Raw genomic sequence first — 23559 nt, 5'->3', positions numbered from 1 at the left:
CAAACAACCCCTAAATTGAAAAAATCACAAAAACTACTTTGGTACAAACATAAAAAGATGTAAATATAGAGGTAAGAAATATTTTTTATATTCTCTGTGATAATTATCAAATTATTAACCCCCTTTCAACCCTTGAAAACTACCCCTTGGTAAAAAATTGTTAAACATTTTTTTTATAAAATGAAAAGGATTTTAAATATTATTCCACACTCTCGAAAATGATTATCATTATTCTTAAGTTTCTACCCTTAAAACTACCCATAAATTAAAAACCGTAAATATATATGATTACATATTTAAAAATAATTTAATTTAGAGTTAAAATTGCCATTTATTGAATAAAATATTTACAAATTATATAAATTTTACTCACATGTGTTATATATACATATAAGAACGTTGGTGTGTATTCATGCCTACGTTTCCAAAATATATTAGCCATATTATGTATATATATATACACATTACAATAGTTTTGGGTCTCTATTATACTGCGTACTTTCACATTGCTCCAAATATTCACACTCCGAAATTTTCAGTTTACTAAGTAGAAAAAAAATATGATCAGTTTTTGGACCATAACTCCTTCAATTTTCATGCTATCCCAATTTATAAAAAAACCATTGTAAAGGTACTTAAGAGAGCTACAACATCCTTTATTGCAATATATAGTAAAAAAACCTTTTTCTCAAACGGTTGAAGGGTTAAAGGGCTTAAGAGAGGCTGTGATTGCGCTACCACGCGCTCTTTAAACAATCATATCTACGTCAATTTTTGTTTGACAGAAAAAACAAAAACACCAAATTGTTTGTCAGAAACATACCTAATTTTTTCATTCATACAATTTTATACGTATCTGTCCTCATTTTTGAGGGATATTATGAAAAAAGGTGGTTTTTTAAAATTTGAATTTGTTTTTAATCGTGACTTTTTGAAACATATGTGTCCTGAAGCAGCCAAACTGATAAAATCTATCAAACTCTTTATAATAAAGTTAATTCTAGGCGGAATACGATTAATTTTAATTTTGGTGGAAATGGCACTTATGAAACCCATTGATTTAAAAAGAAAAAAACTTTAAGATGCTCCTCTTATTTGCAATACAGCTCACTTATTTTACGTGCAAAAGACTTTTAATAGTGCTCATTTTAAAGTTTATTTCAAGCACTACAAAACAATTTTTTATTAGAATGCCTAAAATGCATCTGCTTGCCGCTAGATGGCATTGACCACATCGATTTAATTTCAGGACAAAATAAAAAACGGGCTTTGATCTTTAATATCTACCTTAATATTGCACTTAGATTACTTTATAAATAACCAAATTGTTCATTTTTTTACCTGCTACAATTTTGTTTTTTATACAATTTTCGATATTTAAAAACGTATATTTTTTGGATATATTTGCAAAAGAACGATGAAAAAAACGTGAAAAAATTGCGAATTTCAATTGCCAATAATTAGAAAAAGTATTGGATTTTTCGAAAAAACTTTATAGATGATTTTTTGCTTAAAATTAGGGGCCTTCTATCTATATCCAAGGTTATTTTGAAAAACAAAAAATCACCCCCGAGAAGGGGTGGCAACCACCCCCAGGGTGGTTGGTTGCGGAGTACAAATCATTTTCACTTTTGAAGTTAAGAGTTAAAATGAACCTCATTCCAAAATTGTATGCAATTCGGTTCACAGTAAAAAAAATTCGGAGCAATAATGCTTCAATGACTGCACTAGATAAGACGTAACAGACTACTTACAGATAATTATGTTTCCCCACTAAGATGACTTTGGTGCATTTATTAGGTTGTCTCTTTGTATTGATAAGTTAGAGCTGAGATCACAATCGGGTTCAAAGCTAGTGGAAACCTTGTCACGTAGTTCTATAATCATACACAATTAACCTGATTAGCCTGCAGACACAGGATTCAAGTGCTGCAGCCCAGAGGAGCTGAAGGCCATGAAGGACAGTAATCCTCAGTGGGGGGTAGACCTGTGTGTAGACTGCAGTGGTAGCTGTCATGCCATGGAGGAAGCTATGTCTTTGTTAAATCCTTGCGGCAGATTGTACATCTTTGGCGTGGCTTCCCCTGAGGCTAAAATAAGGTGAGTGATAAACCAAAAGTTCAGTTCATTCTTTATCTTCAAGGATGGTACCAAATCATCTGAACATGGTTTAGAAATGAGAAGAAAATCAAGTAAGTTACAAGTTATATATATTCCAGGCATAAACCTAAATTATTGGAGATATATAGCTGTTTTTTTAAAAGGAACAAGGTTGCGAAAAACTAACTTAACTTAAAACGATTCCTCCCGGTGAGTTGAGATACATCCTAGTGATTACAATACTTTTTATAAATGATTCTATATAACTTCCGTAATAATAATATAGTTGGTACTTACACAGGAATGTAGATGATCATATATTCTAAGTATTATAATAATTATTACTTGATCTAAAAAACTTAGTCTGTATATAGTTGTGACGACAGGATCCCATCCCCAACCAGGAAGAGCCAATGGAAGGAAAAATTTTTATAACTCAATGATGAATACCTAATTGATGTTATAAACTCAATTGATGAGAATACATCATGGATGCTTATCAGGGAAATGAAAAATAATTAGCTTTTAATAAAGACAATAATTTGTTTTCAGGATTTATTTATCAAGTGTCAAATTTGTTTAAATAATGTGAACCTATTTTTGTTCACTCCAAACATTAAACAATAGAAAGAATAATAAAATGTACATGTTTTTTGTGTCATTATCAGGAAGAAACCATCTCCCTCTTGATTTTTATGTGTTTATAATAATGGCTTTAAAACAAAAGTTATTTAATTACCATACATATTTGAAATAAGTATTTAAGATCTATTATTCCACATGAACTTTATCAACAAATTTTTTCTTACACTTTTCATTTATTATTTCTTTTAATGTTTATTTCCATCCATAATGTTTATTAAAAATAATAGTAATGCCAAAAGTGTTGAGATAAGAGGATAGTTTTTGTGCTATGTTCATAAAATTCATACATATTTAAAGTAACCAACACTAATGTGCTTAGTATATTATTGTGTATCAGGTGTCTTGCACTTGTGTTAATATGTATTTGAAGTAGAATTTTCAAAATATTGAAAACATCCAGTCACTTTATTTTTTAACTGACTATGAATAAATTTGAAGTTGAAGAATTACCAGAAATCACATAATAGCAAGACCAAAGTAGTAAGATGCACTTTATATCTTTATGATGGCATTTTCTCTCAAACATTCTAAAAGTGTGAGATCAATGGTTGAAATGAAATGAAAAATGTCTTTATTGAATATAACGTAAAACATATTCAATTGGCGAGGTTAGGACTATTAAGTCCTCTCTTACACCTAACCATAAATTAATAAACTCTACTATTATTGTAAAACAAGAGTCACCATACAGTTATGCATTTAATGGTTGCAGTGCAGCATTAAATCTCTTAATGAGTAAATCATGCAAACTTCAGGCAAATATTGCTAAGTGTATCCACTTTCTGTGACAGTTCTCTATGCTTCCAAATTTATATTGTTCACCAGTTCATTGCTCGTAAAGAATACAGCATATTTGACTTTCTTTATTGACTGCTGTTTTTTCACCACCGTTGAGTTAAATCATCTTTAAACACCTGTACACTATTCTCTCAGTAAGTTGGAACATCATAAATGGTATATGTCTTATTTCCCATGACAATTTTAGAAATTATATGACAACCACAAAAGCGTGATGTACCACAGAGGTCATCTGTGTTTTATTTTAATTGTTTTCTTCTGAATGTTTAAAAATGTTTTAAAATCTGTTTTATATTTTTGTAATGAATTTTCTATTGATTTTTTACTTATGTGTTTTATGCTGACACTATGGTGTTGAAACTGCAGTAACCTTAACTGCATTTTAATAGATTTTATTTGTTGCAGAATATCACCATTTGACATGTTTTTGAAAGAGCTGAGCATTGTAGGTTCTGCATTAAATCCATACAGTTTTCAAAACGCTATCAATCTCATAAACGCTATGGGTTCCAGGTAAGTACAACTTCCAAAAAATAAACAATAAAAAAATAAGGTAATAGGAATACATCATTTGAAAATCACCAATTAAGGTCTTCTGGTCTGGAAAACGTATCTAAACAATTTTGAATTTTGAACAAAAAAGATGCTGTCAAAATGTGTGAATCAATGTTAAAGTGATTTAAACCTTTAAGAAATTGTTATTTACTTTTGTTTAGAAGTGCAGTCAATTTTTGGCATCGGAACAAACAGAATAAAATTCTTAAATTGCGTTACATAAGTTATAAGTTTATATTGATCTTCATTACCCATACTTAGGACATGCCCAAGTAATGACATTTCCAAAAAAATTCAAATAAAATTAAATTAAAACAATATTCTTTGATGAGATTATTCTTTTATATTTAGAACACGTTTTTGTGTTATCTATGAAATTTGAAATTATTAAAAGCTATATCAAATTTTTGTAAATTATTTACACATTATTAACATGTTGACTGTGGCATATTCCACAGTGTGTGCTGGATGTTTAAACAACTTGAGATCACTCATTGTAGAGCCACAGTGAAAGTGATAAAATATAATCTAAGAAAATCACTCGTTACTGTATTTAGAAAGAAATGTTTTAAGATTTTCTACTTATTTTGCAGATATATGGAATTTGAGAAATTGGGAGTGCAACTGTTTTCACCAGAAAAACATGAAGAGGCATTTGATTCTCTCAGGAAAGGAAAAATATCCAAGGCAGTTTTCAACTTTTCCTCAGAATTAGATTAAAATTAAAATTGTCAAAATAATAATACGTTTTTTAATGAGGTTGACTAATTCTTTAATTATATACTAACAACAAAGGATCCATCAAAGCAAAAAATAGTAAATTAAGATAAGATTAAGATATTTTCATGTTTATCTCATCCTTTGTGGATGGTACTCTCTGAGACCTGGTATTTATTTATTAAAAAAATGCACATATTAATATCCATGAATTAGATGAATAAAATTTATTATCCTTGTTTTACACAACACAGACTTTTTAAAGTACTGCACTATACATATTCTGTATATGTTCTCTATTAGGTTCATCAATTCTTTGTTTAAAGTTATTATTGACGATGGGTGTATTGGATATTTTGATAGGACAACAGATTTTTGGACATTTATCATTATTAATGATACAAAAGTAGAACACTATATTTTGAAGATTGGAATTTATCCTCTCCTTTATCAGGTGTCAAAAAACTTTAAGTTATGATAAGGTTATACGTTACGTACAGACAATGTTTATTAATCTAATAAATATGTGGCAATGTACTCACCTAAATCATGGATGACGACTGAAAAAGTTATATGTCAAATAAGCGAGGTTACAGACATGTTATGTTATAGATGTGTTAGTCAGGGCATGTCTGTGCAGTGACATGGTTTGTACTTGCTCGAATCATCTTGAACCCTCAGGTACATCCTTAAGTTTTTTCAATATACATCTTTTTCAGTCGCTATCCATGACTTCAGGTAGTTCATAAATATGGTTTATGAATATTTAACATGTCAAATTGATATTCTTATCTACCATATATGGGAAACAAAGACTGAAGTTATGGTTTACACAAACATGCTTTACGTCTGTCCCCTTTACAATGGTGTACTGCATACAAAAGATGTGATGCTGTTAAATTATTTTAAATTGGTGGCCATCCTCCCTTTATGGGACATGGGGAAGTTTTGAACATGCTAATCAGTTGATCTCACTGATCCAAAAAATACATGTTTCCTTTTTCTGTATGCTATAGTTTAAAAATTAGTAGTAAGGAATAAATTATGTTCACCCTGTAAAATATAGACTTTTTTTAGAGAATCTAACAATTCTTAATCCTTTAACAGTTTTCTTTTTGTATCTTAAGATATGTTGTTTTGGTGAATTTTATTCTGCTATTTTTTACAACAACAGGTTTGTAGAGTTTAGAGATATACTTTTTTACACAATAAAAGTTATTTTCAGTGTCATGTTTGAAAGTTTTTATATATTGTCTGCTAAATTATTTTTACTATCCCTGTTTGTTTCATCATCGAAGCCAATTGTCTATTTGTGCATCGGTTATTTCCATGGTACAATAAACACTAGAAATAAACCCACGAAATACTCCAAGATAAGTTACATGCAACCACACGCAGCAGCCGTCCACACTGTGTGACTTCAGCGACTCATCAATGTGCAAACACTCATGTCAAAGGAGCAAGGAAGTGCTGACATCTAGTAAATAACGCAAGAACTACTTGTGTAGAAATGGACCTTACACAATATTACAGCAGAAAGCAGAACAAAAGAAGAACAATATAACGATGTGTAATATTATGTCAGTAGCACAGTTTACCCAATTGCTATGAACGTAATATTAAGCCAAAAACTTTGAAGGGGATAATAAGTAAGATTCAGTGATATTTAATTTAAACTGTGCAAATAATTCATTACCAAGTATCCGGAACAAATACGACCTCATACTTGGGTATCCCATATATATCTCTGACTCACAAGGCAAAACTGTCTGTGTAAATTGTGTTACAACTTCTCTTTATAACATATAGAGCATTTGATTACAGTATTTCTTTTGGCCAAAGTAATGAATTTGGATTCTATTAGATTATCTAAACAGAGCCTTCATTGTTCAAAGGCTCAATTATATTGAACTTTTTCCCAATACAAAATACATCCAAGAGAAAGTATTGTTTTCATTCAAAAATATGTTGCTGTTAGGTTTAGACTGATAGACCTTACCTCACCTTAAATAGATAAATTTGACTTTTATGTATTAGTAGAATAATTTTTTTTTATTGTTTATATACTGCTCAACACTCGAAGTGGAACACAAGCAGTTCTTGCGATTCCATGATTCCCTTTCATTTTCTGCTCACGTAATGATGGTTATTTTGCTTCTAGAATATATCATATTTAAGATCATATGGAAAAAATAAATTTTTAACAAATTTAAACAAAATTAAACAACTTTATTGATATAAAATGTTAAACAAAATAAATTTCACTATTATAAAGAAGGTTAAGCGTTCTTAAAAATCAAATAAAAATTCAAAGAAACCTCTGTTTTTACGTATTTGTCATCTTTAGTAGTGAGTAGGACCTCCTCTTTTCCTTATTACTTCTTGGCACCTTCTAGGCATGCTGTTTATAAGGTCTTGCACTGCTTCCTGAGGAATGCCTGAGGAAACAGTGACGTGTTTAGTCGCTTATGTGTTGGCAATTTCTGCGACGTCACAGTCAACCTTTTGTTTTATTATTACTACTGCGATCTTGTTAAGGATAAAATTAAATGTAGTTTATTACAATGAAGTTGCTATAAGAAGAAGTTATTTTGTTCTTGAAAGTGAATTACTGACTACAAGTTTGGCAGTGTCAGTTGCTTGTGTATTTTTTTTTTTTTTTTTAAGTTGTTTCTTGATAATAATATAATGTTGATTACTTACAAGTGTTCCAAGGTAAGATTTATGTGCAAGTAATAATAATTTGTTGGGGTATTACCACTTTAAAACACTACTTTCTTGGGAGACACTTCACTAGAGACTGTAGTCAGTCAGCCATTTTGTATTCTGGAACAGACATTTGTTCCACTATTCACGAGTCCAGTTTACATGGTCATAAGCCCATTCCAGCCGCCTTTGCTTATGATTTCGTGTTAGCTTTGGAAATTTCTTGGGAACCCTGGACCTCAAATTTTGCTCATGAAGTCTCCTACGTATGGTTTGTGTTGAAACCAATGTGTGTGTTGCTTGTCTAAGTTCAGCTTGAAGGATTCTGGCTGTAATTGCTCGCCTTCTTCGAGCCTGGATTCCTAAAAATCTATCTTGGGCTGCTGTAGTTCGACGGCCACCCCCTCCACCATGCCTGTAAGAAACACTACCAGTTTCCAGAAACCTTTGCCTGGCCCGATGTATCACACTAACACTTACATTGAACCGATCTGTAACTGAACGCATAGATTCACCAATGTTTAGCATCCCCATGGCTTGATTCAGAGATTCGTAGTCCAAACAACTCATTTTAAACAAAACACGGGTCAATACTGGCTGATAGATGTTCGTGAGCAAACCAAATGTTGGGCTGTACAGAAGGAAACTAATCATGCCAACTTCTAATGTTGTTATTATCTTAGATAAGAAGCAGCACCAACTGGTTTAGAGTGCAATTACCTGCATCCAGTGATAAGAAAGGGTCCAAAACATTTTCCTAACTGTTCTTGTGTTTCCATTCACAAGGTGTTTTGCTACAAAAAAATTATACATTTTTTCAAAATATTTTCAATGGTTTTCAATAAATTTTTATCGTTTATAGCAAAGATACTGCACATAATCTCATGCATGTAGTGGCAAAATGTACATGCATTTTCACTTTTGGATGAAAACAGGAAATACTGATCTAGTATTTGAAGATATGTATTGCACCTGCAACCAACCCTCTGACTCCCCCAGGTTACTTCCAGCTGGTTTATACCTGTCAGTGGAATCTACACTGGGTATACTAAAAACTAATGTGTCACATCTGGGTAACCCAGTGACAATGAAAATCCAGGAGCACTACAGTGGTGTAGTGGGGCCGGAGCGGTCCGGAGCAGCGCTCCGGCACAGCTTTAAGAAACTGAGCGTCGCTCCGGCATAGCATCTAGAGCCGGAGCTGTGAACTGGAGCGCCACCCGCCTGTAAAGTGGTAGGCGGATGACGAGTCGCTGGATAATAAAAAGGCCAGAACAAACCAGCATCACTTATATGTCCGTTGAGTGGTATCAAGGTAATTGTAGGCGCTGTGCAATAGACAACTCTTGTAACTCGCAACTAGCGCCTTCATAAAAATCAGGATGCTCTCTCACTCTCCCTCTCACCTCCCCTTGTCACGGTGTGCCACACCACCCCGCCCGTCCATCTCCCACTAACTGCAGGAAGTGTATACTTACACAGAGACTTGTTATTCGCGTTCCCGGTCTCTATGTTGTCGTGAGTGCTTGTATTAAGCTGTTATCGTCAAAAGTCTTAGTCGTAGTGGTTGAGTTCAAACAGCGTACCGTATATACTGTTAGTTTTTTGTTTGAGTTGAGTCCTCTATAATACATTTGTGAAAGCCTATTACTATTTTTTTTAATCATTAGTTTGTGAATTTTGTGAAGTGATGGAACCAAAACCTAAACATAAATATATAACGTCATTTTTTAGTGCCCCTAATATGGCTGACTCAAATCCAGTTCCTGGAACATCAAATCCCAAAGCTAAAATTAAAATAAGTAACCTCGCTGAGCCTGAGCCTAATGAAAAGGAAGTTCGAGCAGATGACCCCCTCTCCCCCACAGAACACAGTGGCTTGAAATTTGGACAGAAGATATGTGGCAGAGAAAGAAGGCGGCTTTTCCTTGGATATACTCAAAGGAAGGTAAATTAAGCTGTAACATTTGTTTTGAAGTCGGTAATTTGGGAGCCTACAAAAAAGAACATGTTTAGCTTTCTTATGAGTGGCGTTCGTACAAAGTTTTTATGGCTCAAATAGAACAAACCAACTCAAATCTTTGAGGAAAAAGATTATTGAACATAAACAGTCAAAAGCTCACCAAATCTCTCAAACAATTATTGACAAATCAAACAAACATTCGATGCCACAAGTAATTGATCAAATAAATCAAGTTCAGCTCGATTCAACTAAGGCTGTGTTTAGATCGGCATATTTTATTACTCAATATGACCGTCCGTACAGCAACCATTTCGGATTGCTTGAGCTACAAAAACTAAATGGGGTAGATATCTGCGTAGTCCTTCATTCAAGGTATAGCGTGGTCGAAATAATAGATCATATTTCAAAGGAAAAGAAAATGCGCATTTTGAATCAAGTAAAGGACATTTCTGGAAAACTGTCAATAATCATTGATGAATCCACAAACATTAGTTCTAAATCCGTCCTCATTGTATATTTAAAATGTGAATTTAGCAAGGATAAACCACCAAGTACTTTATTTTTGGACTTAGTCGAGCTTTCTGATCAAAAAGCTGAGACAGTTTTTAACAGTTTCCACCAGTTCCTTGAAGGATATGGTTTTTAATGGCGAGTACTTAAAACAAAACTTGGTTTCCTTTAAAAGCGACGGGGCGAACGCCATGTTGGGAAAGCACTGAGGTGTAACAAGGAGATTTTTATCTGTTTACCCTAATATCATCATATGGCACCATATAAATCACAGACTGGAACTGGCTATTGGGGATGCCATAAGTGAAGTAGCCGGAGTTAACCATTTCCAGTCATTCATGGATAAACTTTATTCATTGTACAGCACATCTCCAAAGAATAAGCAAGAGTTAAAAGAATGTGCACAGGAGCTCGATATGAATAAAATCGGCAGAATTTTAAGCACGAGGTGAGTAGCAAGCAGTTTTTGTACTGTTTCAGCCGTGTGGTTTGGTTATCAAGCCTTAGCCAGCCACTTCTCTAAAGCAATGGATGGTCCTGAGAGAACATCCGCTGATAGATGCAAATATAATGGTTTATTGAAGAAGCTGTCTTCCCATAAGTTTTTGTTAAACTTAGCATTTATGTATGCCATTCTTGTTGAATTGGCTTTGTTGTCTGAAAGTCTGAAAACAGTAGCACATCCCTTGTATTTACAGACAATCTGATTCATAGATCAATCAGATATCTGGAATCTTTGAAAGAAAAACCTGGGACAAGAGTTCTGAAGGCACAAGACGCCATGAGGGAAGGCTGTTTTGCTTCTGTAAAGTTAAATGAAAACCCTAAAATTGTATCATTTAATGGTGAGCAGTTGATTTCTAGAGTAATCAGCAACTTAAAGAAGAGAATGTTTTGAAGGGTTTGGCCAAACGCAAGTGGAGCAGCTATGCAAACGCTTCAAGTTGAACATCAACAGAGCTGTGACTGCTTACAGGGATTACTTGGACAACAGCAGGCGGGTACCTGATGGACTGCAAGAGCTTATAAACTGCACAAAATAATACCCTGTAGTTTCGCTGACTGTGAAGGAGGGTTCAGCAGTATGAATAACATACTCACACCATTAAGGAACTCATTGACAGTAAGTCATGTCTCAGCCCTACTGTTTTTAAAACTCCAAGGCCCCCCGCTCCGCAGATGGAAGCCTGACCCCTAGGTCATGACATGGCTAAGAAGACATGGCTAAGAGCAGCCGACACCCAAACAAGAATAGCAGAACCTCCAAAGAAAGGAAATGGGGAATGGAAAAGGAGAGGAATTTTGGGACATATTTTAGAGGTTATCGCACAATATTCATGTTCGTGTTACCGTTGAAAATATGTAAAAATATTACTTTTACAATATTTAATAGTTTTTACAATGCATTTTTACGGTATTCTTTTTCAGGCTACAATAATGTATTAGCACGACAGCATAGTTATTTTTAAAAGTATGTCTAAAATCATAGCTTATCTGTTTGTCATTACAAATTGTGTTAGCCTAGTTTACGAAATAAAATGTCCTTTATTAATAATCAAAAAGATTTTTATTGCTATACCCAGCAACTCGCCGCTCCCATGGTATAAGTATAATATATTTATATTACAGTTTTCACCATGAAATAACTACTGTTATAAAGTATATTTAATAATGAACCAGAATATATAACATGTATTACAATCGCTCTAGTTTAAGTGGAAGTCTGCAAATGTAACGCCGCCGTCGGAACGCCAAGCTGACAACACGTGCCCGACCTGTGTGAGGGGGGCGGGGGGAATCTGCGCGGTAGCACACCTATTATACTTACACCATGGTCGCTACGGCACAGCTAAATTCGGCACTACACCACTGGAGCACAACATCATTAAACACAAATTTTTACATATTTGGTCACCTCAGAGGTCTAGTTAACTACCGATTGTGACTGGAGTAGGTGGATCCTTAGTGATAGATTATTGCAAGCCTGAGGGATTATCACCCTTGCCTGCTTTGACTGGAACATTTACTAACTTCTCCTTCTTCCAAGGCAAAATAAGAATAGTCTTGATTTAAATTCATACATATTTAATCATTAATTCAAAACTCATTTTATCTTGCTAAAGGTAAATTAATAAAAGTATAATAACAAACTGTAGGAATAAAAGTACAGTACATGATAATTTAAATATAGCATTATTGGCTGCTTACTTGGTTAATATATCTTGCATGTGTTTAATTTTGGGTATTTTTTTTATGTTAAATCTGAAACTCAATTCAGACTTCTTTCCAGAGAGGATCATCATTCAATAAGATTTCAGAAAATTAGTATACGAGTTAGATTACATTACTTATCATACCATACGAGATACAAGGCCATTATGCATATTACTACAATTTTGTTTTTTTAGTCAAGTCAACTGAACCATTTCTTGAAAATTGGGTCCACAACTTTATAAAACCTGTAACTAATGAATAATATTTTGAAAAATAGTTTGATTTAATCCCACCAGTGGCGTAGCGAAGGGGGGGGTCCAGGGGGTCCGGACCCCCCCCCCGAAATTTTAAGACATATTAAAAAATAAAGCATGGAGCAGGAGAAAAAAAAGGAGAGTTATCATTTACTCTTGTTTACAAACATTAAATTGATTGATTTAATTGATTAAAGTGACCGTTGTTAAAAATATAATTGTCCTTTCGTTTAAATCATAAAGTATCAAACGATACTTATGGGCTCGGCCTTTCGGATAGTGTAGTGTAATCACGGTATTGCTATAGAGCGCGGTCACGTGACGTCGCAAAGCAACCTAAATTGTAACACGGCAAACATTCGACCTCCAGCGCTCGTTGTGTGTCAACAACTACTGAAACAACATGAGTGACATCTTCAAGAAGATGGGACAGCGTGCCTTTGGAAAGCGCAGCCAGCTAAGAGGCCTAGCTCTCCACCTGCCAGGCTCGGCGCCTAAGAAGGTCGCTGCTCCTGCAAAGGGCCTTTTTAAAGGCCACAACGTCACCACTGCTACTGTGACATCTGACCAACCTACGGCTTCGGTTTCTACGCCCAGGATACCCTTGCTGTTCCTGGACAGTGTTTCCGGACTGGCCTACCCACGCCAAGAAGTTGGAGGAGTTGGCGCGGGACGGCCTGACGACAACATTCCGCGGTGCTCACTATCGCTTGAAAGTGACCACCGTGGAGGACTTCAGGGCGGTTCAGCGGTACCTATGTTTCAATAAGCTGCCCTTCTACACTCACAACTCACAACCTTGGGTGTGAAAGATCGCTTAAGGTTGTGATCAGCGGACTGCCCGACACCGATGATGTGGAGCTCTTCGATGTCTTAACTGACGAGGGCTTCGCCGTCGACGAGGTTGCACGACATCGGACTGCCAGGGGACCTACCAGAAGCTGGCTGATCACGCTGACCAGGGACAGTGAGCGAGAGAAACCCTGACACCAAGAGGGCTTGCCAAATCTACAACGTGAAAAGCCTGCTCCATGTCAGGTCTCAGTCACTGTCTACAAGAAGCCGGTCGGCCCGCCGCAGTGCTACAGGTGCCAAGGTTTTGGCCACGGCTCCGGCAACTGCGGGAGGCCGAGAAAATGCGTCCGCTGCGGGGAAAATCATCTGAAGATGAACTGCCCCCAAAGTCTCGACGGAGAAGGGTCACTGCTGCAATTGTGGCGGCGATCACAAACGCCAACTATCGTGGGTGTCCGGCCTAAAAGGAGGCCAGAGCGGCAGCTGTCCAGTTAGGCCGCAAGTCCTGGCCAACCAAACCAGCGGCGTGGCGATCAACGGCCCAGCCGCCCAAGCTGAACCAGCGCGGGACGAGTCACCAGCGAACTCCGTATCCGGAGAGTGAAGCTGAGGACGACATGCCGCAGAAGAAGAAGCGCCGGAGGAAACCCCAGAACCCAGCCAACCGACTTCCCTCGCCCGCCGGCAAATACACCAGCCACTCCGCCGCAACAAACGGAGGCACCAGCAGCTGATGCAGCAGCAGAAGCAGCCGCCCTCGCCCAGCGCAGCCTACAAGCCGTCTTGAAATAGCTGCGCAGCTGACCGCCCTCACCGGCTCTTCAATGAAGCAGTGGCCCTCAGTGGCACACCGACCAGCTGCTAGACTGCTGCAGGAGCAAATTGTTCCAGTTGACAGGCAAATCATTGAGCTCAACTGCTCAGATACTGCCCACAGACCAGGATGGAGCGCCCAGAGGCTATCCTAGCGACCCGACTTGGACTTGGACAGTTTAAATTAGCGACCACTTCGTTCAAATTCGTCTTGGGGACGTAAGAATTAAGTCAAGACGTTGATTTTAGTGTCATTAAAACTGTAGACGTGTATATAATTATCGAAAAAAATATAAAAAATCACTTTCGGTCGGAAAATACACTTTAAAAGCTCTACTGATAAGAAGTTCCGACTACTTCGGATTTCCACTGACTGAGGTATTATTTCATTTTCCTTAGTATATTCCGATCGGAAGTGATTATTTTGGTTTTTTTTCTCGATAATTATATATTTATTAGTCGCGTTGAATTAATACCTAAAATCAATGTCCTAACAAAATTATAAATACCACTTTTACCTCAACCACTCAACCAGTGAAATCCAAAATCGTCAAAACTTGAATCTGTTCAAAGCTTTTCTTCGGTATTTACCGACCGGAAGTGATTTTTTGACGATAATTATATAGGTAGTCGAGTACAGTTTTTTAATGATAACAAAAAAATCGTCGCCTAACTCAATCAAAAATACCACACGTTTACCTCAATAACTGAAGTCTGAAGTAGTTGGAAGTTCTAATCATTAGAGTTTTTCAGGTGTATTTTATTTCCGACCGAAATGATTTTTTTGGATTTTTTTCCGATAATTCTATACTCGTCTACAGTGTAATGATACAAAAAATCATCATTATAACTCATTCATAAATACCTTAATCAGTGAAATCCAAAAGTAGCCGAACTTCTAATCAGTAGAGTTTTTTCCGGTGCATTTTCCGACCGTTAGTTTGATCTGCACCCGAGCAACGCTCGAAAATTGCCCTCCTTTTCTAAAGGGTTTCGACCGTCAGTGGCCCAATGTCCCCGAAGGGGTATTTCATTTTTTTCCACAGAATATAGTTGTGTCAATTATAAGCTTGAGTGAAGCTCTGTTTTGTTCTTTTTCTTTCTTTATCCAGTGAATCCAACATCACTTTGGTGCCTTAATTACTCGGCCAGAATTGAACTTCGTAAAGTTTCTGTAGCTATAACAAGAAAATGTGTGGTACTAGAGTTGCTGTGAGAATTGGATTTGCCTATTACATCTTTCCACTTTCTATAAGGCATAGTTACTAAAGCCCATATTTTTGGTATTTACCTTTTACCAGTGAACTCATTGGAAATAACACACAAAACGTCCCCCCGGATCTCCCGGTTTTCGGACCCCCCCGAACGAAATTTCTGGCTACGCTACTGAATCCCACCTTATGTAGAAACAAATAATAGTAGATATGTTTTACTAAACTTGAATTCTGAATCACTATCCTCTTCAAAAAAATTTTTAAAAGTTATAAATAGCTAAACTCTAATGTAAAATATGATTGTAATAACAACAATAAAGCTCTGAAGTAAAATACATTTGCAATAACAACAATTATAAACACTTAAAGGTTAGATACATCATTCAAACATAAAGCCACATTATACAAAACCTGTGATATATCATAGTGCAGTAAAACTTTTAAATATAAACATAATTAACATTTCATATTTCTTTGTTTGAAGGTTATTTTTGACGATGGAAGGATTGTGAAGGAAACAGGATTTTTCCGGACATTTGCCATCCTTCCAATGGCAAAATTGGCAGACCAACCAATCAGTGCAACTTGAGAGCTTGCATCTTAAGTTAACTAAACACATTAATCATTTAACTTTTTTGCATAAATGTAAGGTTGAAAACCTTATGCCTATAGGGTTAACTCTAAAAACTCCTTTTCATAGTAGGAAAGCCAGTAAAATTTTGTCTTCTGCTTCTAAATCTTTACTTAAAGAAAGAATTGCATATCATCATCGTGAAAGATGCCTCCTCCAAAATAGTATTGAGTGTAAAAAAACTGAATTAAAAACACTGATCGGTACAGAATTCAACAACATTCTCGAAAGCATCCAAAATAGATGTAAAAAATGTTCTGAAACAGGTAAGAAAAAGAAAATCTCCAAACTGGAAAAAATTAGGCCCAAAAAATGTGATTTGCCTAAAGATGGCAACGTGAATACGGATGCAAATAATAAAAATGTAATCAACTTCTCTTCAACAATCCTCAATGAAGCGGAAATATCAGTCTTATCCAAGGGTTTAAACTTTTCTGTGGCACAAAAATCGGTAAAGGCACTGGATTTCGTAACTGGAATCGAGTCGGCTGTTTCACAGTTACCTGAGGAACAGGGTGACCGGTTTCGTTGTGAGGCCAGTCTTTTACTCAGAAAAATTCCTCCCACAAAACCCAATGTGACAATAGAGGAGAAAAAGGCCATGTCAATCCTTGGGAAAGACGACACGGTCAAAATCTTACCGCCGATAAAGGCAACGCTACTGTTGTACTTGACTCAGTAGCGTATAAAGAAAAGATTGCGGAAACTTTAAATACTGGCAAATATACAGTTTTAAATAAAGACCCGACTGATTCATTTGAAAGCAAAGTAGCAAACACCTTAAGAAAACATAAAGAAATTTTTTCAGATAAATTTAGATCTAAATTAACTCCTCACCACTCCAAAATCCCCCATATGTATGGCCTTCCCAAAATCCACAAACCCACCATCCCTCTCCGGCCCATCATTAGTTCTCGTGATTCACCTTGCAGGGAATTGTCTAAAGTCCTCTTGGACATCTTAACGCCATTGGTAGGAAAAACTGACTCTTTCATCAAAAATTCCAGGGATTTTGTAGAGAAGTCAAAATCCCTAAAGTTGACTGAAACTGACAAACTGGTAAGTTTTGATGTCGAAAGTCTATTTACAAATGTACCAGTTCCAGAAACTCTCGGAATTATTAAATCACGTCTCAAAGAAGACCAAACATTAAAGGATAGAACTAAACTTCCCATGCCAGTAATTATGGAACTGTTAGAACTATGCACTCAATGCAATTATTTTGAGTTAGAGGGTAAAATTTACCGTCAAGATGAGGGGATGGCAATGGGTTCTCCACTGTCTCCTATTTTCGCCAATATCTTTATGGAGGAATTTGAGCGAAAAGCTTTGGCTTCAGCTCAGTTCAAACCGAAGATTTGGTGGAGGTATGTGGATGATACCTTTGTTATTTTTTCTCATGGAGACATTGAATTAAATAATTTTTTGAATCACATTAATAGTATTTCTCCTTCCATCCGCCTCACAATGGAAGTGGAAGTCCAAAACAAGCTTCCCTTTTTGGATGTGTGTGTATTAAGAGATAGGGATGTCCTTAAGACAACTGTTTTTCGAAAGATAACACACACAGGAAAATATTTAAATTATCAATCCAACCATCAAAAATCTGTCAAAAAAGGAGTAGCCTACTCGTTGTTTGATAGAGCAAAGAGCTTGTGCTCAGATAAATCAATCAATCAATCAATCAATAATTCTTTATTCATTAGTTGTACAATACGGTACATCGAATAGTGTCATACATTACTTATATATATAAAAGTACTAAACATACTCAAGTTCCTCTATTGAATACAAAACTAAATCAATCAAATAGTTTTTTAGTTTTATTTTAAATTTGTTAATATTATTTTCCATCTTTATGCTTTGAGGAATATTTTTCAGAAATCTTTTCCCGATATACATAGTTTTTTTCGTGTACATTTCAAGTCTATGATGATCATTGATGATTTCATTCTTATGGCGTGTGTTATATTTGTGCACATTATTTTCTAAGTTAATTTTTTGGTCATGATTGAATTTAAAATATAGGATGGTTTCATATATATATAAAGTCCAAAAACTGTTATTATTTTTAATTCTTTAAAGCAATTTCTAACAGATTCTGAGAATTTAAGCTTAAGTATACTTCTAATGGCTTGTTTTTGCACCTTTAAAATGTCAGTTAGGTTTTTCTTAGTTGTGGCACCAAATATGGCTATGCCATAAGCAATGTGTGAATGTATATGAGCGTAATAAATCTGTTTTAGCACTTCAGTAGTACATAAACAAGACATTTGCCTAATTGCATATAAGCCAGAACTAATTTTACCAATCACAAATTTAATGTGCTCATCCCAGCTCAAGTGACAATCAATGATCAATCCGAGAAATTTAATTTTTGATGCATTTTCAATCTCTGAATCGTCTATAAGAATATCAAGGTCATAATCATTATTATTTTGTTTAGTTTTAAAATTAATGAATTTAGTTTTCTCATAATTTAAATTAAGTTTTTTGTTGTTAAAAAATTGTTGTAGATTAGCCAATTCGATTGCTGAGATGAATTCAACTTCTTCTTTCGAAATTCCAGAAACCTTTAGATTTGTATCATCTGCAAATAAACACAACGTACTGTTTGCAGTATAAGATAGTTTGCTTTCAATATTCCTCAAATAACATAAGAAAAGAAGAGGTCCAAGATTTGAGCCTTGCGGGACTCCAATTACACTTTGCTCTAATTTAGATTTAAATCTTGTTAAAGTTCTATTTGTCGACTTATGAGCTATTTCAACAAACTGTTTCCTACCCGTCAAATATGATTTGAACCAATTCAGTGCAATACCTCTAACTCCAATATCATATAATATTGATAATAAAAGATGGTGATCAACACTGTCAAAGGCCTTAGAGAGGTCCATAAAAATTCCAATAACAACTTCCCCTTTGTCTATTGAATTTATGACTGATTCTATAAAACTTACTGCAGCTGTGACGGTTGATTTATGTTTCCTAAATCCGTGTTGGGTGTCGTTGATAATATTGTTTTGTTCTATATAAGTCTTCAGTCTATTATATACTACTTTTTCATAAACTTTCGATATAGATGGTAACAAGGAAATAGGTCTATAGTTTGATTTAAGTAACGTATCATTTGCTTTAAATATCGGAATAATTTTAGCAATTTTGAGTAGATTAGGAAAGATTCCACTAACAAATGAAGAATTTATCAAATGTACAAGAATTTTGCTTAGCTCTTCTTTAACTTCTTTTATAATTTTTAATGGCATTTCATCGTAACCACAAGTCAGTTTATTATCAAAAGAAACAATAATTTCTTGGACCTCCTTTACATTTGTTGGAGTTAGACAAAAGAACTCACTGAACAATTTCTCAACATCTCTTACAACTCTTACATCTAAGTCATTAATATTTAAACTTGTTAATGGTTGGACATTTTCGTTTTTTCTATTAGTCATATTTATAAAATAATCATTAAAAATGTTACAAACTATTTCTGGATTTTCTATGCATGCATTGTTCTCTTGAAGTACTATATTACAATTCTTATTTAGTTTACATCTTTTATTTCCTACTTCATAATTAATTATATTCCAAGTGGTTTTTACTACATTGGAAGCCTTACTGATTTTATCACTGAAAAATTCCCTTTTGGCTATTAATAGTTTTTCCCTATAATTCTTGGTTTGTAATTTGACAAAACTAGATAGCTCTTCATCTTTAGTAGATCTTGCATATTTGCCAGTGTTTATGATTTCTTGTTTCTCCATCTTAAGTTCATTTTTTATCCACTTAAATGGATTATTTTTTATCTTAAACATTTTTATTGGAAAACACCAGTTAAAATAATAAGTGAAAACCTGATTAAAGATATTATATTTATCACTGCATGGAGCAAGGTATATTTTTTCCCAAGTTTCATTTTTTAGAAAATCTTTAAATAATTTTATATTAAGTGCAGAGAAATCCCTACGGTTTTCAATGTAATAATCATTGTGTCCATTAAACTGTTTCAGATTTTTTATTTTTAAAATTTGCCCATCATGATCAGATAGCATTGTTACTACACCACTAATTTCCAAACATTCCCTTTTAAAGTTTGTAGAAATGTTGTCAATTGCTGAACTTGAGCCCTGGAATACTCTCGTTGGAAAGTTAATTAGACAATGCATATTGTAACTCTTCAAAATGTTTTTGAAAACTGATGATGTCCTGTTTTTGTTTAACATGTTTATATTTAAATCACCTGCTAAGATTATATTTGAGGAGAGCTTTAGAACACATCCTATCAAAACACTTAATCTATCTAAAAATATGTTTACATCTGCATTAGGGGATCGGTAAAGACCCACAACAATAAATTTTACATTATTTACAATGAACATTGTTGCACAACACTCAAATATCCTATCGTCACACAATTTTTCAATATCGGGCATCACAACCTGTCTCCACTTCATCTGTTCCTCAGCCAAAATCATTACTCCCCCTTTAGATGTGCTTTCACGTGAGTAATAACTAGTGACTAAAAATTTATTTATATTAATCCTTTCTATTTGATTCATTTTTGTGTTATGTTCGGATAAAACTACTATATGAGGTTTTAATTCATCAAGGATAATTTCCAAGTGAGATAATCTAGACTTGAGATTTTCAATATTCTGATGAAAAATTTGGACTGATCCATTCAATTCAGATTTCTTTAAGTAATTACTGGGGACTTGGCTCGGCTCCAGTTTAAAGCAAAATCAGGCTGAGATGCAAAATTTGTAGACTTTGACACATTCATTCCATCACTATCGCCACTTGACACGAAGCTGACAGCTGGCAGTGGAGGATAAGCATTCATGTCCTGTAGAGAGCCTGAAGAAACCGGTGGATTGGGAAATGGCTGCAGTGGCGGGCTAGGGGCTGTGCGACTCTCAGGGTGGCTGGTGGAATGCCTATATGATGTCGATGGTGTTGATGGTTCCAGGGTGATACTTGTTCTTTGAGGTACCTTTGATTGTTGATCGACTGCTTTTCTCTTCTTTTGCAAATATGGAATAGTGCATTTATCCATACAATTTACCTCAATCTGATTCAGAAATTTGGTATGTCTGAGATTAACTTTCTCACATAGGGATGCTGTTTTAGCAATGACTTTACTAAGGATGAAAGTCCCTTTCCTGTTAAGATGTATACCGTCCTTTGCCAGACATGAATCGTCTAAGTAATTTCCCACGTTGAGGTAGATAACGCCAAGTTCTTTGCATAGCCATCTTATATTTTGGTTTGTCTGATGTAGTATTCCAGGTGATACATCTCTTCTTGCTATAATGCTGTTGGTAACCAAACAAGCATCTGGAAATGACTTTTTGGCAGTTAAAATTGTATTATATAGAGCTCCCATGACATCTTCCGGGCAGTAGGTATTACTGAGGTCATTTGTACCAGCATGAATGAAGACTGTATGGGGTTTGTCAGTGCCTTTGCTCATAGGTACAATTTTTTTGTCAATCTGTGTGGCAGTTGCTCCTCTATAACAATGCATTTTTCCATTTGGTATAGAGACATGTTTTATAATTGAGTCTCCAATGACAAGAAAACTTTTCTTTTTTTCATCTCTTAGATTGGGGTTCTTCCATGTGTACTTCGTAAGAGTTCTCGACCTTGGTGCAAGTGACTTGAGATCCCTACTTAGTCTTCTTGACACCAGGGTACTCTGCTCCTTGTGGTGATTCTCTTCTGTACCATCAGCAAGACTCTCAAATGCATTTTTTAGAATAATAGACTTTTCTGTAAGATGGTTGTTTGCTTTTTTACTCCTCTTGGCTGAAGCTGTCTCCCATTGATTGTCATTCAAGTTTTTATGGTGGCCTATCGTAGAGTCTGTCAAACTGAATTGGGTTGGCTTATTAGAAATTGAGACCTTGACTACTCCTTCCTTTCCAATATTTTCTTTCTGTTCACTCACAGGCTTCTTCACAGAATTGATCATTTGAGAAGTTAGATTTCTCAAGGTGCTATAGCAACGTTTATTGTTGTACAACATCATGGCCAGTTGAGCTCTCTTGGTCCATATGTCCAATTCACTAAAATCCGGAAGGTAAACTTTCTGATTTTTACTTTTGGAGTGAACAATCTGAGCCAACAATAGCTCAACAATCATTATCATATATAAACCACAGTCAACACAGTTGTTTTGTTGTGGAGTTTTACATATTTCTATTTTTGGCTCTCCTTCTGAACATATATATTTATAGATCTTTTTGACTATTTTTTCTGCCGCAGTTAGGTTGTATTTTCCCATAGAGTCATAATAACAGAACTTTTCCTTAGATTTGTCAAATAGTAACAAACTCCAATGTGACCCTTGCCCATCATTTGTCATTCCCATTTGTATATATGAATCCTCAAATATTTCTTCAGCATCGTTAACAGGAATAAAAATGTAGGAACTATCTGCTAACTCAAGAGGCTGTAGGATACTGTTAACATCTTGAAAACATTTAACTGCTTGACTTATTACTGGTTTCATTAACAATACTGAATGTTCTTTATCAATAACAGATTCAAGTAAATCAAAGTACACTTGGATGGCATCATCCATGAGCCAACTACCTTCCAAAACAGACAAACACAGTGAAATCCCATTATCTGTGTTGGTACCACATTCACCACTACTTATAATTGAGTGCAAGGGCTTCTTTACAATGACATTATTTACTGGGGTCTGAGGAAAGGGGCTGCTGGTAGCAGTTGGTAGCTGTGATGTTTTTGCTACACTTGAAATACACGAGCAATTTCTTCCCACTAAACCATCACCTGAGTAATTAATTGTTTTTTCTGAGGTTGTGCTTTCATAGCATTTTAATTCAGTTGAAGGAGAAAATGCATTACTCAATAATGCATTCTTAGCTACAGCTTGTTTTGAAGTCTTTTTAGTTACATTTTCTTTTTCAGCTTGCTTCAGTGCCTTTTTAAAAGTTTCGTTCTTGGATTTGTTTAATGAAAACCTATCCTTGTTATCATCAAAATTATGTAAATCACTAACTCCTATTAGGTTTGTCTCTCCAGTTCCATAAAACACTACTTGATATTTAATATTATTCTTAAATGTTGTTGTGTCCACATTAATTATTTTAGCAGGCCAAGCTGCATGTCCTCTGACTTTTGCAAATATTACATCATTAATTTTATAGTTATTGACTTTATTCTGTTGTGACATGATGAACTTGCTTTAATTTGAGTTTGAATGGTCAATAAAATAACTAGGATATTACAAGATAAAATAACTAGGATGGCAAGATAAAATATATTTTCCAAGTAAAACAATATTATAATAGTAGTTTTGATGTAATGAAACCGAAACTTTACTCTGGTTTATAGCAAAAATAATCTGTCATCAATTGGATTTGAATTTACGCCACTCCAGTTCAATAAGTTTTTGATGGTCAGTATGCTACCATCTGATCTTACTGGTTTGTTGACTAGAAGTTGATAAATATGATCTCAGGTATGATAAGATCAAACTGCCAATGATAAGCAGAAATGAGCCTGGTTGAGTCAAACTTTGACTCAGTCCAGCTACTGATTATCTCATCTCATCATCTATATCCTTGATAAAGGGTGGAGTCAAACTGCAACTCTGTCCAGCTACTGTCT

The 23559-nt window shown here is 35.0% G+C and overlaps 1 protein-coding gene across 4 annotated transcripts in view; it reads left to right on the top strand.

Annotated features, from left to right (window-relative positions):
* LOC124369528 (D-arabinitol dehydrogenase 1-like) overlaps positions 1–4856 on the top strand; it is a 51679-nt gene extending 46823 nt beyond the window's left edge. For all 4 annotated transcript variants that reach the window (XM_046827567.1, XM_046827577.1, XM_046827553.1 and 1 more), the window contains exons 6-8: positions 1914–2100; positions 3949–4056; positions 4692–4856. In XM_046827567.1, the coding sequence (XP_046683523.1) occupies positions 1914–2100; positions 3949–4056; positions 4692–4818 (422 nt within the window). In that variant the 3' untranslated portion in view covers positions 4819–4856. The remainder of the gene's footprint in view (positions 1–1913; positions 2101–3948; positions 4057–4691) is intronic.
* Positions 4857–23559: the final 18703 nt, after the last annotated feature.

Source organism: Homalodisca vitripennis, chromosome 1 (assembly GCF_021130785.1).
Source record: "Homalodisca vitripennis isolate AUS2020 chromosome 1, UT_GWSS_2.1, whole genome shotgun sequence".
NCBI lineage: Eukaryota > Metazoa > Arthropoda > Insecta > Hemiptera > Cicadellidae > Homalodisca > Homalodisca vitripennis.
Note: the sequence above shows the minus strand (reverse complement) of the source record. Positions and strands in the feature narration are given on the sequence as shown.